This window comes from Etheostoma cragini, chromosome 1, assembly GCF_013103735.1.
Source record: "Etheostoma cragini isolate CJK2018 chromosome 1, CSU_Ecrag_1.0, whole genome shotgun sequence".
NCBI classification, from domain to species: domain Eukaryota; kingdom Metazoa; phylum Chordata; class Actinopteri; order Perciformes; family Percidae; genus Etheostoma; species Etheostoma cragini.
The window spans coordinates 7,329,802-7,343,793 of record NC_048407.1 but is presented as its reverse complement, the minus strand read 5'-3'; the positions used below and the strand labels follow the sequence as shown (position 1 = coordinate 7,343,793).

Sequence of the window (13,992 nt, the reverse complement as noted above, 5' to 3'; positions counted from 1 at the left end):
CAAAGCTGATATGTGGCTGTTCTTTGGGAGTATTGCCGGATGCTTCACGTGTGGGTGTAACGTGGCTTGGCTTATCCGCCCTCCCACTCTTAGGATACCCTCTTTGTCCAAAAATGGACTTAACTTGAGTAGAGAGCACACCTCTTCTGGTTAGTGGATTGGGTTTTAATTGAAATCTGAATTTGAATGAGTCAGATGTGAAGCACCACTCTACGCCAAGAGCTCTCTCCATTTGTGGTAAACTCAAGACCATGTCTAGATCTTTGATTGTAGCACATTCTTCTTCAGGGAATGGGTGACATCACATTCCCACTGTTAGAAACAAACTTATGGAGTCTTAATTTGCCAGTGCTGCAAAGCTCTCTTGATTCTTTGACAAGTTGGATGGCTTCCTTCTCAGTTTAAACACTTATTAGACCATTGTCTACGTAGAAATTTTGTTGTATGGCATCTTTGCTGAACTGACCTCGCCCCTTTTCTGCCAGGTGTTTTAGGCTGAAGTTGGCTCAGCCCGGAGACGAGGCTGCTCCAAACACGTGGACCTACATTCTGTAGATTGATGGTGTAGTTTCCAAGTTGCCGTTCTCCCACCATAAGAATCTTAAATAATCTCGATCCTCCCTTTTCACATGAAACTGGTGGAACATTCTTTCAACATCGCACAAGACTGCAACAGAACCCTTTTGGAAGCGGCACAAGACACCCACCAAGGTATTTTCCAGGTCAGGCCCAGTAAGCAAATGGTCATTAAGCTATGTTTCTTGAAACTTGGCAGAACAGTCAAATACTACGCAGATCTTTGCTAGTTTCTGTGGATGGTAAACGCCATGATGTGGAATGTACCAAGCAGGATTGTTTACGTAGTCTTGGTAGTACCGCTGACCTTTCCTTAGTCTCCTTTCAAGACAGCTCACGCGCTGTATTGCGCATGTCTTGTTGTAAGGTAATGTTGGTCATTCCTCTTTATACGGTAATGGCATTTCATAGCAACCATTGTCTTTTTGCATGATGCTTTCTCTTAACTTCGATAGGAACTTGAGATCTTCTTGAGACACAGGATTATCTTCACCAGCTTTGCAGGAGGAGAGATGCCACTTCACCTCCTGGGCACTGCCAGGTGCTCTGAGCAAGGCACCGTACCCCCCCCCCCCCCCCCCCCCCCCCCCCCCCCCACCGCTCCGGGCGCTGGTTCAGCTGGCAGCCCACTTACTCTGACATCTCTCCACTAGTGCATGTATAGGTCCTGAGCATGTGTGTGTATTTCAGGCCTGTGTGTGTGATTAGTGATTAGTGATTACTAACAAAGTGTGTAAACAGACTGTAAATTCTAATTTCCCCACTGGGGATTAATAAACAAAATTAAAATTATTTAATGATGTTTTTTTAACCCTTAGTTTGGATACAACACAACCCATACCCTAATGTTACATGGTAAAAAAAAAAAGTGGAACCTGATTGGTCTTCATGTGCATGTATGGAGCACTGATTGGTGTTTTGCAGGTAGTTATTGCTCCAAACATTGAACACATACGGCTCGCATGCACGCGCACACACACAATTTTGACCCTGTATATGATTTCTTTTGAAATGCAACTATGACTCATTTCACTAGACAATTGCTGTTAACCAAACACAAAAAAACACTAGATAGCAGGAGAGTACTTTACAACACCACTGAATGCAGCATAAGCCTACGAGACGCAATTGGATGCTCTGTTGTTTCTCAGCTGCAGACTGTTGGACGTCCCGGTGTTGGAATCCTTTCCAGTGAAATACAGCCACACGTTAGACTGTTTAGTTGTCTGCATTTTAACTGTGTTAAAGCTAGCTACTAGCTAAAGGTAAGCTAACAGTACCTGCAGCCAAGTGTAATGTTAATGAGCGTCATGTGGATTGATGCTTCTGTTGCCTGTAATGTCAGTTTCGAAACACCAGAGGGCAGCGCAGGCAGTTAAGTGTCACCGAAATGAGGCATCAAAATCTGCATTGTCATCCAAATCTCTAAATCCTAAATATGTAATGTTGCCTGTAGCCTAAGTCAATTCAAAACACATGCCACACTAACCAAAATCTGCTTCTAAAAATAAAAGGGGGAAAAGGCTGATTTGTGCAAAACATTTGGCACCAGTTTATTCATCATTTAACTTAACACAAACTAGATTACATTTTGCCAAGAATTTCAGTGCAGATATATTTAAAAAAAATCATGCGTTCTTAATACATTGTAACAAAAGTCTCGCCTCTGTGGTTTGTGGGTCTGATTCTCGACACAAAGGAGCAGAACAGCATCATCTAATTCAATAGGCTTAAAATAAAAACAGATGCTTTACACTGACAACAAATGTTACCTTCTCATGACATCACTTAAATAGAAACTCCATTTAAGCTAAGGGTTCAAAGACGAACCCTTAGCTAGCCTAATTACTAATATCTAACAACATGTGATCACTAAGTGTTTCTAATTCAGGACACACAAACACACACACACACACACACATATACACACACACAAGGGATTTGCTGCTTACACAAAAAACAACACCGCCAGAGGACAGGGGCACTGGGAGGAATGCTCCACAACACAGGAGATCGAAACTAAGGGAAAGGTCAGACTTGTCAAACTGATTTTGCAAAAATCCAATGATTATGTAAGCCAGTTCTAGAAAAATATATTCTGTAACATGTAATGTAACTTGCCAACATGTTCAGGGGCAGTCTTTCTAGTGCCCCTCTAGCAGCACAGAGGACGTATGGGAAACAACAAAACAAAACCTCTCGGTATTCAATGCCAAACATAAGGTCAGTGGTGAAATTGGAAGCATCAGAGAAGCGCAGAAGACAAGGACTGGACGATGAACTGTGACGCCACATCAACATGCTAGGGCATACAGGAAGAGATCTAGAAAACAAAACGAAAAGAAAGACACAACAGGGAGACAAACCTTGGTTAAACTGCAATGGAACACACAGGAGAGAGTAGAGAAACCAAGAATGATCATCTGTATGTTACTGTCTAAACACTCAACAGTCAGTCAGGGACAGAGTGAGGACAAGCCACATGCTACCAAGACCTGAGGTGGATGACAACAAAAGCAACACACACATATAGCAGCCTGAATAAAATGACAGCAGCACAGAGTGAGTGTCAACATGCAGGGCACACAGAGGTCTGGAACAGCAGCTCATCATGGAGTTGTGACTTTGTTGTACTGATCGGTTCTTATCAATTATCACGTGTTAACTTGCACTTGAATTATGCAATTAAAAAAGTAATTATACAAGTAAATAGTTCCATACTGTCAATGGATTTGGAAAATTATAAAAAAAAAAAAAAAAAAAAAAAGGTATTTAAAGTACCATACCAGTATAGTTTTGCATTAATATCGGAGATTGATTGGATAAGTTTGCATTGCTTAACTGCACAATAGAAATGCAACTTTGACAACAAAGAGGAATGCACACTTGATACAAACTGAGGGAATATAGCATTTGAGCAGGTTTCAAGAAATGAATGAAAACCAATGGCTGCCTAGAACAGAAGGGTAAAACCCCTGAAACTACACATCATGCATTTGAAAATGGCCAGTAAAATCTAAAGTATACATGACTGAAATTGAATTGAATTCCTTTCCATTTACAAATGTAGTTACACGTTATCCTTCACCACCATGAAAACACACACATACAGTACTTTTATTTATCACACAGTCTTGCTGCAGTCTACTACTGTAGACCAAATGTGGATTTATCCGCCACTGAAAATAGTCCCTGACGAATGCTTATTTCCACCTGTTTTATTTATTGTTTATAAAAAAAACTACAGTGGTCAGTTGTTTAAAGAAATGGTAGACTTATTTTAATTTAAATTAAATGTTTGGGGGCCCTTTTTTTAATGACGTACAGTAGATCTTCAGTAGGATGGGCTGAGAGCCACAATCAGACAGAGTATTAAGAGACAGACTAACACATTGTTGGTTTTGGTCTTTTCATGGAATTTGTTTTTTTATTTTTTGACTTCGGCCTTCAAAAAATGTCTTTTGTTTTCAAGACATGCAGCCAGTGTTACTAACAGTAAACAGGAAACAAGGTCCAGCCCACAGAGAAGAAACAGGAACTGTACCTGGCCAAGTGGTAACCTATGGAGTAGAAGGACATGTCCTTGGTAAAACTAAAAAAACTGAAAGTTAGGTGATTCTCATTAACTTATAAAAAGGTACCAACAGGAAGGTGGCCTCAAATGGCTGCTTTTTGTTGATGTTTTTTGTTGATCAACACATAAACTTCAAAGGTTACATTAACAAATGTAACAATGCATGTCAACGTAACAACCATTATAACATGTGTAGTGATTAACAGCAGATACTGTTGAGGCCAGTATGAAAAGTCACTTTAACATTTAATCAAAGCACACTCCTATCTGTAATAACATTTTAGATAGTTATAATAGCTTTTGTCTCAGTTCAAATAATATTTTCTCTAGTCGGAACAGTAATGAAAGATATCCACAATAACATTCTAACTAGTAGAAATTGTGTAATAAGATATCTACAACTTTGATTCATCCAGTCTACATATTAAATGTTAAAACCTCATCACTAGTAATTCAATAACATTTTATTTATAGTGTCAAATTACAACAAAGATTATCTTAGGACTCTTTACAGATAGAGTAGGTCTAGACCATACTATAATTTACAAAGACCCAAACATTTCCCCCTATTGACACTTTCACTTCAGGAAGTAATACCTAAAGTAAAAATTTGACAAGTCTGCCAAAACACACACACACACACACACACACACACACACACACACACACACACACACACACACACACACACACACACACACACACACACACACACACACACACACACACACACACACACACACACACACACACACACACACACACACACACACACACACACACACACACACACACACACACACACACACACACACACACACACACACACAAAATCACAACACAGTCCCTGATACATAATCTGGATTTTTGTGCAATAGCAAACATGCTTTGATATAGAAATATACCAAGATCCTTCCAGTTTTGACACGAAAATGAGTGAATGGGACAATACTACACACAACAGGGTAATTTTGGTGTAAATGACCCTGGAGCAGTGACAGATTTATACCTGCATCATCACACATGGGCGTACTCTGACTCAATCTTTGGATTCGGACTTAGGATCAGTTTTAAAAACTAATTCTAGTACTAAATCTATGCCCAGGACAGCACATAAGGTCACTATTTATTCACATAGAAAGACAGGACCAACAGACACATTTTGAAATTGACTTCTAGAATAAACTATGCTCCCTGTGTTTTGGAAAAATTAGTGTTTTATTCAAATGAAGGCATGTATGACAGGGAGGGTTCTATGATGGATCCTACACACACCGCCATGCCACACACACGTAATACACATCACCAAAACAGGCAGGACACACATCAGGAGATCAAATGGAAATGTTGGACTTCACATTTGTCTTTCAAAATAATTTCAATTCAGATAAATAATTTAGGCAATAAATAGTTCCCCAACACACAGGGGAAGTATAAAACCCATATAAAAATAGAAAAGGCATAATAGTTTAAATATACATCTAGTTCTATAAAAAAAACATGATTTCTTGCAAGTCTAAGCAACTGACAGGTTTGCCTTTAGCTATTGACACGTATATGAATTGTTCAATCACAGAAGAGATTCAGTGAGAGACACAGTGGTGTAGCCCTCAAGAGATCAGCTAGTCGCTAGCTAGCAGGACAGTAGCTGAGGGATGTTGATGAATTTTTACAAAACACCTGAATTCAAGACAGAAACCAGCTAAAACCATAACATGTATTATACAAAGCATTCTATCTGCATCAGGCAAATGAGTGAAACAAGTCTGTGAGTTTGTATTAAAGCTGAAAACATCAGCCAGACATCTGAGGAGGAGCATCACTAAAACATGCAGTGTTTAGTTCACCAAAAATCTCTATACTTAATGCAATTTCAACTGCATTAGAAACATGTCTTACTAACTTCCACATAAAGAAAAATACAATAAATGACAGACAAATTATATTTATGTCATACAGAAATCAATTCCAACCAGTATTTGGATACAACACAACCCATACCCTAATGTGCAGCCATCCACCTGAGCCACTTGAAGTGTAAGCCATGCAACAGTTGCAGCAGACAGACAAGTCCCATTTAAACTAGCATGTGTCATCTTTAGATGCAGCTCAGAAACAGTTGGCAAACTCCTTTCTCCCTCTAGCACCGGAGAACAGGAACATGTTTACACAGTCACTGATCTAGACTCTGCCCTCACAACACGCATGCACGTTTGCACAAACACAAAAACTTTACAAATGCAGAAATAGGACAAATAGTCTAGATGCAATGTACATGTTTTAAGTGGAGCTCCTCCTGGTGAACAATAGAAGGTTCCTTACCTACAACTAATTTAGGTGTATATCACATGCATTGGCTCCCTTTCAAGAGTTAATACAGATATCTAATACGAACGCACGGACAACTACCCATTTGGTTTGTGAAAATGTAAAATAAAACCTGGTAATGATTCCTGCTGCCTAATTATATGTGACTCTGTCTTTTCCAGCTGTTGTCTGATGGGTAATGGTGGTGAAGAGGAAAGGAGAACAAGGAGGATTTGGCACCTATGTGACCTGACTGTCAATGTGCAACACATCTTAACAATTAACTCATATGTGTATTATGTACCACAGCAAACATTTCAAATACACCGGTTTTCTTTTTTGTTCAAAGGAAAACAAAGTGCATAAACCACAACACAGAAAGAACCCAGTCTAGCATGGAAAATCTGGCATGTAGATTTAAGCTCATGTGTTAAAATGAGCAGAAGAGGCAGTGAGGCAGACATCACCCTGTAATGCATAGACTACTTTCTGAGTGGACCAGTCTTGGTTATTCATACTCCACTTACCATAACACTACCCTGCCTAACTAAGTCTGCAGTGCCTCAACACCTTCAGTAAGGCTTGCTGTCATTCTTTGAGCGCTTCAGCTGCACCTTCAGCCTCTTCATCCCGATCTGGAAACCATTCATTGACTGGATGGCCGCCTGTGATGACACAGGGTTGTCATAGCTCACAAAGCCTGAAGGAGAAAAATAAACACTTTGAATGGCAATAAAATACAGCTGTAAATACTCTCTAAATGAATTTGCCGTCTTGTGACAATGAATGATGGCGAATAAAAAGAACCACATTCACAAGTGCATGAAATTCTCTCCAGTCATCCTGACAATAACCACCCCTAACTCTCACTCCTGTATTAAACGATGGGTTAACATTTTTCAAGTTAGTCTCAAGACAATAGGCAGGTGCCTATATATACAACTGAAATTGTTTTGCTTGCTGTACTCCTCCTTTCCACACTTGCCCTGAAGAGTCTTCTTCCACCCAAAGAGTTTCAAAGCACAGTAAGGGGTGGGGACAAAATCCACATTCCATGTTCTGTGCAATAATACCTTGAAAACTTTAGCTAATGCTAATAAAGAATGAGGCTTCATCAGTCTGAGTTAAGGCTCAAACGCACCAAAAGGGATAACTGGTGGTCCTATGGCACACTGCAGGCAACAGACTTCTGCTAACACCACAGAACCAGTAGTATATTTAGGCAAATGCATTGTATTTTACAGATAACCCTATCAGGCTATGTACCACAGTACTTTAAAGTAGCTGTAATTAAACCTCACCTGAAAAAGCCCAACCTTGATCCAGATGTTTTAGCCAACTATAGACCTACATCCAACCTTTAATTTCTCTCTAAGATTCTTGATAAAGCAGTCGCCAAACAGCTGTGTGACTTTCTGTATAGAAACAGCTTATTTGAGGATTTTCAGTCAGGATTTAGAGTTCATCATAGCATCACAGCACTTGTGAAAATTACTAATGACCTCCTAATTGCATCAGACAAAGGACTTATCTCTGTACTGGTGTTATTAGATCTTGGTGCTGCATTTGATCCCATTGACTAGGGGTGCACAATTAATCAAATTTTAATCACAATCACGATTTTGACTTCCCACTTTCAAATTTGCATGATCAAGATTTTTTTTTTTAAATGCATCATTTCATAGAACGCTCCAGTTTTTTTTGCATAGCGCATCTACCGCTCCGTAAACCCCTGTCTGCTCATGTGCCATTCAGTTGTTCCCTGCATTGCGCAGCTTAGTTTCAAGATGTAGACAGTCAAAGAGGACAGCGTAACGGTAGGAAAACTCAACAGACAGCAGTCGTTTGTACGTCGGACTCAAGGTTTACCAGTTTACCAGTAAACGCAACATTTTGTCCCGTCTGTGTTATTCAGACAACAGCAGTGAGCTTGCCACCGCAGTGCTAGTTGGTGGCGGTGCTAGCTAGCTTTTTTTAGCTTCTGTTAGCTCACAGGCTCGAGTAATATTTTTCCTCTAGGACACACATAATGTCCTTGCATCCGCTGCAATGTTGTTATATGGATATGGTTTAATTTTGCGTTACATGACCCATTTCTTCTGTAAAGCCGTGCTTGTGTTTGGATCTCTCCTCTGCTCTCTCTCCTCTTACGCAGCCCTGCCACACAGCGCGGGTCCACACTTCTGAAATTTGTCTACAGTTTTAATTGTTATTAACACAGCTGTATATTGTTAAATATGAGGGGCAAACCTGTATTTGTACCAGTGTTTCCGCTGGTAACTCTGCTACCGCGGCGGCCACGGCGGAGAACACAGAAGAAGTTATTGAATGCAACTAACTTCAGTTGGTAGAGCAATAGCTGCTGGACCTCGGCCAGAGATGGGACCTATGGCCAGAATATCATAGTTCCTAAAAATGCAGCGCAGTGATGATAAAGACATTTCATACACACAACGTGCGTATCCGCCGTTTGACCCGTGCTGGACCCGTTCATAATGAGTCAGCCGTCTCTCTGAGCCAATGTGACAATAACATTTGTTTTGGTTCAAATCAACAAATAATCGTGAGAATTATCGTGATCACAATATTGAACAAAATTGTGATTATCATTTTGGCCAAAATCGTGTAGCCCTACCATTGACCATCATATCTTATTACAGAGTTTGGAACAATTAATTGGAACTGCTCAAAATGCTGCAGCACGTGTTCTGACAGGAACCAGGAAAATAGATCACATCTCTCCTGTTTTAACTTCTCTGCATTGGCTTCCTGTAAAATCCAAAATAGAATTTAAAATCCTTCTTCTCACCTAAAGGTTCTTCATGCTCCAGCACCATCTTCCACCAAAATCATGGTAGCAGCTGTCGCTATGGTCCCGCTACACGTTCTACGATGCCATGTTACATCCTGCTACGCTCTGCGGTGCCCTGCAACGTCCTGATGTGCTTTGTAATGCCGCACAGTGCCCTTCTATGCCATGAACTACTACAAAGAACTAATACAATTTTTGTCTATTTTTTGTGGCTTTATGTTTGTCAATCAAGTCCTGCAAGAATGACAAAACTGCACCAACAGGGTCCTGAAAAGAGACAAATCCCTCCCTGAGACACCACTCCTCAAACACCCTCCACTTACTGTCATACAGGGATCTGGTGGAAGAAGCCCTGGCACCCTGAATAGTGTTAATCACATTCTGTGGGAGCCCAACTGGGTTTAAATTGCACCACTCACGGGCCAAGCCCATAGCGCGGGTGAAAAATTGTCCCCCCCGCCTGGGACAGCATGTCCTTGCGTAGTGGGAGTTGCCACGGCTGTCCGCAAAGGAGTAGATATATCTCCGCCAGCCAGTGCATTTCTGGCCAGAGTGGAGCTATTTAAATCACCCTGCTCTGGTGCTCTCTCACCCTGGATAGAGTGGAGGGTATCAGAGCCAGAGGTGTGAACGCGTACAGGAGAACTGACGGCCATGCGTGCGCGAGCGCGTTCATGGCGATAGGCGAGCCTGGATCGTGTATTGAGAAAAACAGTGGAAAATGCACATTGTCTTTCGATGCAAACAAGTCCACTGCGGCCCTGCTGTAGCGTGAGCACACCCGCCTCACAATGGCTGGGTGCAAAGCCTAGTTGCCGTACAGCGGTGTGCCCCTGGACAGCAAATCTGCGCCTTGGTTCAAAGCACCAAAGACATGTGTCGCTCCCAGAGACAGGAGGTGCCTGGTGCTCCACAGTATCAATTTTTACTTCCAGCGTGTGTAACTGACGGGAACGCAATCCCACCTGACAGTTTATATAGGCTAATGTTGTTGTGTTGTCCATTCTCATCAGAACATGGTGCCCACTGAGAAGCGGCAGGAAATGCTTCAGGCTGAGAAACACTGCCAAGAGCTCGAGGTAATTTTTGTGACAGCGCCGGAGATTTTTGCTCCAAACGCCTCTCGCAAAATGGCCCTCCTGTGTCGCCCCCCAGCCCAAAAGGCTTGCGTCCGTGGTGACCACCTCCGTGCCGACCAACTTCCGTGCCAGGATGGTGCCCAAGGCTACTCCCTGCGCCAAGAAAGCCGGATGCCTCCAGCGGTGCAGCGCCATTCCGCATTCCATGGTAACGTTACCCTCCGTGCGCCATAACGCACAGGATCCAGCCTGAGGGAGGCCACCCAACAGTGGAAATCCCTTATAAACAGGCAGCCTAGTGGGATCATCAGAATTGCCGCTGCCATCATTCCCAGTAACCATATCCTGATAGCAACGGACCCGTGTAGTCGAAAATGCACGAGACAAGTCCTGATAACCTTTACCCTCTCCGACGACAGGCAGGCTGTGAAGGAAATTGAGTCCAGAGATAGCCTGAGAAATATTATATTTTGCACACTCTTTTCTGTGTTTATTATAAAACCCAGATTGGTCAGATGTTTTATGAGAATGTGCGTTTGCATCACAGACTCCTACTCTGACTGCGCCAAAAGGAGCCAATCGTCTACATCTGACCGAGGTTTCTGCCTAAAAGGAAGTTTTTCCTCGCCACTGTCGCACTGTTGCTTGCTCTGTAGGAAACTACCAGAATTGTTGGGTCATTGTAAATTCTGGAGTGTGGTCTAGACCTATTCTATCTGTAAAGTGTCTTGAGATAACGCTTGTTATGAATTGATACTATAAATAAAATTGAATTGAATTGAATAGATATGTAGCCAGAGGGAGACCCTGCCGCCTTAACGGGGCTACAGCTGCTTCGGTACACCTGACGAACACTCTCAGGCTCAGAGACAGACCGAAGGGAAGCACTCTGTACTCGTAACAGACCTCGGCAAATCTCAGATATTTCCTGTGCGGAGGATAGATCGGAATATGCAAATATGCGTCTTTTAGATCAACAGATGTGAACCAGTCGCCCTGGCGCACCAGACGAAGCAGAGACGCATGAGTGAGCATCCTGAATTTGTATTTTTGGAGGTATTTGTTCAGAGCCCGCAGGTCCAGGATTGGGCAAATTCCGTTCCCTCCCCGTTTAAGGACCAGAAAATACCTGGAGTCCCCCCGGGCCTGTGAATGGAGTATTCCCAAAAAGCTAGGGGGGTCAACAGCAAATTGAAGCCTGTAGCCCCAAGATATCGTTCTCAGTACCCAGGCTAAATTTGTGAGAGCTGCCCATCTCTCTCTATGATTAGAGAGAGGAGTGGAAGCCCCCAACGTGTCCCCTACGCTCTGTGCTAGGGCTGCATAATTGATGGAATTTTAATCGTGATCACGATTTTGTCTTTCCACGATCAAATTTGCGTGATCGAGCAATACATTTTTTTAAGCGTCATTTCATAGAACACTCCGGGTTTTTTGCATAGCGCATCAACCGCTTGGTCAACCCGTCTGATCATGAGCCAGCCAGAGTAGTTCCCTGCACCCCGTGCAGGTTAGTTTCTAGCTGTAGACAGTCACAGAGGACAGAGTAACAGGAGAAAAGCTCAACAGATAGCAGTCGGTTATACGTCGGTCTCAAGGTTTACTAATTTACCAGTAAACGCTGGTACACTTTGTCCCGGCTGTTGTTTTTCAGACAACAGCAGTGAGCAGTGCTAGTCAGTGCTAGTAGCGTCTGTTAGCTGTTAGCTCCTCTAGGACCCACCGGTGCTAATGTCCTCGCATCCGCTGCAATGCTGTTTATATGGATATGGTTTTTTTTTTTGCGCTATTTTGCGCTACCCGCGGCCCGAGAGAAGCTGTAGCTTCTCCCTTAAACGGTGAAGCCACTGAGCTGCTTATTGCTTATTTGTTCACTGTTTGGAACTGCGCCCTTGACATTATGTCTGGATGCGACAGTCCGTTCCCAGAACATTTTTAATTCTGTTGAAAAATGTGGGTGTGTGCTTGGGTGACTTGGATGGAGGACAGGGTCAGCCACCTCCGCAACAAAGTCTCCGCTACCCTTGGAGGGGACGCACCTGTCTGGCAGTGCACGCCACAACTGCATCACACTTCCGAACAGAAAATGTGGGGCAGGTGAACAGGGAACTTCCACCTCCAACGCATGTGGGGAGAGGTCGGTTGTCAAACAGCTCTCTCCTTTTTAACCTGCTGAAAAGCGGCCTGGTTCTGGAATATGGTGTTGAAATACTGAATCCCTTTTTATCTGACCACTGTTTGATTACTTTTGATTTATACAGCTGAACTACACGCCAGTAGGCAAAACCTTCTTTACAAGATGTCTATCTGATATTGCTGTAGCTAAATTTAAAGATGTGATTCCATTAGCATTTAATTCATTACCAAGTCACAAGTAACAGAGGACTCCTATGCTCATTTCAGTCCCTCCCAAATCGATCATTTTGTTGATAGGCTCGCTGCGAATGACACTTGACTCTGTTGCCCCTCTAAAAAAGAAGATAATAAAACAAAGACGGTAAGCCCCATGGTATAACGCTGAAACGCGCAAATTAAAGCAAATATTGCGGTAACTTGAGAAGATTTGGCGTTCCACCATATTGGAAAATTCTCGTTTAATCTGTCAAGATAGGCTTAAAACTTATAGGAAGGCCCCCCGTAAAGCCGGAGCAGCGTACTACTCGTCATTGATAAAAGGAAAATAGGAACAACCCCAGGTTTCTTTTCAGCACTGTAGCCGGGCTAAAAAAAGGTCACAGCTCTACTGAGCCAAGTATTACTGTCGCTCTTAGTAGTAACGTCAGAAACAGCTGTAAAACCAGATATATGTTTAGACTGCTTTGCTTCACTTGATCTTTATCAATTTAATTCAATTATTTCGTTAGCTAAACCATCAACCTGCCTCTTAGACCTCATCCCGACTAGGCTACTTAAAGAAGTTTTACCCTTAGTCTACACTTCTCTACTAGATATAACCAATCTGTCTTTATTAACAGGCTATGTACCACAGCACTTTAAAGTAGCTGTAATAAAACCTCTTCTAAAAAAGCCCAACCTTGATCCAGATGTTTTAGCCAACTATAGACATATAACCAATCTTCCATTTCTCTCTAAGATTCTTGATTAAGCAGTCACCAAACAGCTGTGGGACTTTCTGCATAGCAACAGCTTATTTGAGGAATTTCAGTCAGGAGTTTAGAGTTAATCATAGTACAGAGACAGCACTTGTGAAAATTACTAATGACCTAATCGCATCAGACAAAGGACTTATCTCTGTACTTGTGTTATTAGATCTTAGTGCTGCATTTGATAATATTGTCCATCATATGTTATTACACAGATTGGGACATTGCAACATGATTGCAAAAATCAGGAATATCCTGTCTAAAAATTATGCAGAAAAACCAGTCCATGCATTTGTTACTTCTAGGCTGGATTACTGCAATTCTTTGTTATCAGGCTGCTCGAAAAAGTCCCTAAAGACTCTTCAGCTGATCCAGAATGCTGCAGCACGTGTTCTGACAGGAACCAGGAAAAGAGATCACATCTCCCCTGTTCTAGCTTCTCTGCACTTACAAAGCTCTTTATGGACAGGCACCATCTTATCTTAAAGAGCTCATAGTACCATACAACCCTACAAGAGCACTACGCTCCCAGAATGCAGG

The 13,992-nt window shown here is 42.2% G+C and overlaps 1 protein-coding gene across 17 annotated transcripts in view; it reads right to left on the bottom strand.

Annotated features, from left to right (window-relative positions):
- Positions 1-2,143: 2,143 nt before the first annotated feature.
- Positions 2,144-13,992, bottom strand: part of celf1 (cugbp, Elav-like family member 1) — a 64,398-nt gene continuing 52,549 nt past the window's right edge. For 16 of the 17 annotated variants that reach the window (XM_034875112.1, XM_034875402.1, XM_034875227.1 and 13 more), the window contains 2 exons: positions 6,985-7,157; positions 2,164-2,899 (listed from right to left, as the gene is read on the bottom strand). In XM_034875112.1, coding sequence (XP_034731003.1) covers positions 7,030-7,157 — 128 coding nt within the window. In that variant the 3' untranslated portion in view covers positions 2,164-2,899; positions 6,985-7,029. The other variant, XR_004657106.1, reaches the window with a different exon arrangement.